Source organism: Alternaria incomplexa (assembly GCF_024043165.1).
Source record: "Alternaria incomplexa strain BMP 0042 chromosome Unknown scaffold_8, whole genome shotgun sequence".
NCBI lineage: Eukaryota > Fungi > Ascomycota > Dothideomycetes > Pleosporales > Pleosporaceae > Alternaria > Alternaria incomplexa.
The window spans coordinates 915,618-917,796 of NW_026249857.1; the positions used below are offsets into that span (position 1 = coordinate 915,618).

The window sequence follows — 2,179 nt, forward strand, 5'->3', positions numbered from 1 at the left end:
AACGCTTGGCGTCGCCTTCTTTCTTGCCATGTGTAGGCTCGCCGACGTAGCCAATGGACCTACGCCAGCTGGATGGCCCGAGACATCCAAGGGCCTGAGGCAACAAGAATAGATGAGCGTTTCATCTGTACCCAACCACTCAACGCCGATAGTGATGAAGCTGGGATGCGTTCTAGTCTTGGCCGTTGCTTGAGTTGTCCACAAGCTCGTACACATACATTACAGTTCAGGGCTTCTTAGTGCGACGCAGTGTCCTCCAGACCTATTGCCTTCTTTTGATCTTTCGAGATCGAGGCCACTGCCAGCGACATGGTGTATCGGGCTCCTGGATTGTTCTTCCAATGGCATCGAGCTTCCGGGTTGGAGGCATTTGTCGCGCCGCCGGTTCATAACGCGCGGTCCTGGTGGGAGTCGGCAGTCCTGAAGGAACTTGCACGGTTCCTCCTGGCCATGACGTCTGCATGTACTTGGACTCAATAAAGTCCTTCAGTATTGCGGATGCTCTTTGCCACATAATTTCGAGATCACCCCCGCAATCCGAATATGCTCATTCACATCGAAGCAAAACGTCGCTGGAGCATTACGTACGTGAGTCCAAGATCCCATCAGTGGCTGGTGTTTCAGCTGAAGTGTACTGTACTAATTGAGTCCAGCATCTCGACATCTCGGCATAGCTTGGCCGACAAAACAACGACGCCAAGCACAGGTTCATGTGCTTGCAGCCGCTCTACCATCGCCGTGCCAGTTGACGACACCAAAGGCTCATCAGTCCCAAGTCATCCAAGGAATCCTAGTAGCACCACAGTCTCCAGGTGCCGAACGTTCTTACGAAAGCTTTGCCGGGCCTCAGTACGAACTTACCGGATGGATCCCCAACAGTATGCAGAAGCTGTTCACGACGAGGCTCCTCCACCTTATGGATGTCCGTACGGATGTGAACTTCCTGCAATGCCGCTCCACGAGCTTTCAGACAGGCTTATGCTTGCTCCAGAGCTTGAAGGAGACCATGTCTTCGCTGAGCTGGAAGGTCTTATGGAGCGAACCCAGGACCACTCTCTCGAGTCTGACACGAGTCAAGCGTCGTCCTTAGATCTTAATGAGACCGACGAGTGCGATGCGACTCCCGTGCGACGCTCACCTACAAATGCCGACGCGCCAATATTACTGTGGGCTTTGAACACCCAGTACCACTCGGTCTCAGCGCCCAGTATGGCCAGCGGGCGGCAATCTCACAAGTCGTCGCCGTCGCCCGTGTCGCCTGTCACACCCGACGTCAACGGCATTTGCTCCGCCCAATTCTATTCGAATGCCAATCGCCCCGTTAGCACCGTATCGCCTCTTGAAAGTTTCCCACCCAACGATTTCAATTTGCCTAGGTCGTTTCGAATGGACACAGACTGGAGTCATCCTTCGTTGGAAGCTAGTCACGCGGAGTCTTTCCGGGGAATCGCACAGCAGCCAGCAAAAGGTCTTGATGGGCGACAAGATGGCCCGCTAGGATCTTCGGTACCGTTTGGTCTTGCAAACCATGAGTCGCACGTTCCCGGTGTCCAATCACCACCTGCACTAGGCCAGTGCTTGCCGGAGCTGCGTTCGCAGCGGCATGACGCCACCGGTATCCGCTTCGCTACCTACGAACTCTCCGAGCACCAGGAATGGCATTTTCGTGGCGGATATGAACGAGATGCTGCTAAAGATGAAGACATCAAACGTCAGGAATCCACATCTCAACAACCCGAATCACTGCAGTACGCCCATCGCTTTGGAGGAAACCAGGGACCGCCTACCAACTTCGTTGAGCTTGAGGATTATCAATATCCTCAATCCTGCGAAGTTCTGAAACAGAACGGGAATGATGCTCCGCTAGAGCATTGCAATAAGTGTGGCAAAACGTTTCGAGGCAGGTAAGCTTCACCCTCTCGCATTTCGCTCGTGCATAGGTATTGACTTGACAACAGGTATCGAAAAGGCAACCTGCGACGGCATAACCTTGCCTTTCATAACCCACTTTCTGTCGTAGTCGGATCCGCGTGCCGTGTTTGCAAAAAGGCTTACAAGCGGACCGATGCGACCCGCAAACACGAGTGGAAGAAGCATCGAATCCTGGACGCAATGCCGAAGAAGCGCACGAAATAGTTGCGCCAGTCACGACGATGATGATCGACTGCAACGATGGATA

The 2,179-nt window shown here is 53.6% G+C and overlaps 1 protein-coding gene across 1 annotated transcript; it reads left to right on the top strand.

Annotated features, from left to right (window-relative positions):
• Positions 1-864: 864 nt before the first annotated feature.
• Positions 865-1,908, top strand: J4E90_006108 (uncharacterized protein; the record flags this gene model as incomplete). The annotated part of the gene is made up of 1 exon (XM_051435657.1): positions 865-1,908. The coding sequence occupies one exon, from the start codon at positions 865-867 to the stop codon at positions 1,906-1,908; it is 1,044 nt and encodes a 347-aa protein (XP_051290515.1).
• Between the last annotated feature and the right edge of the window lie 271 nt (positions 1,909-2,179).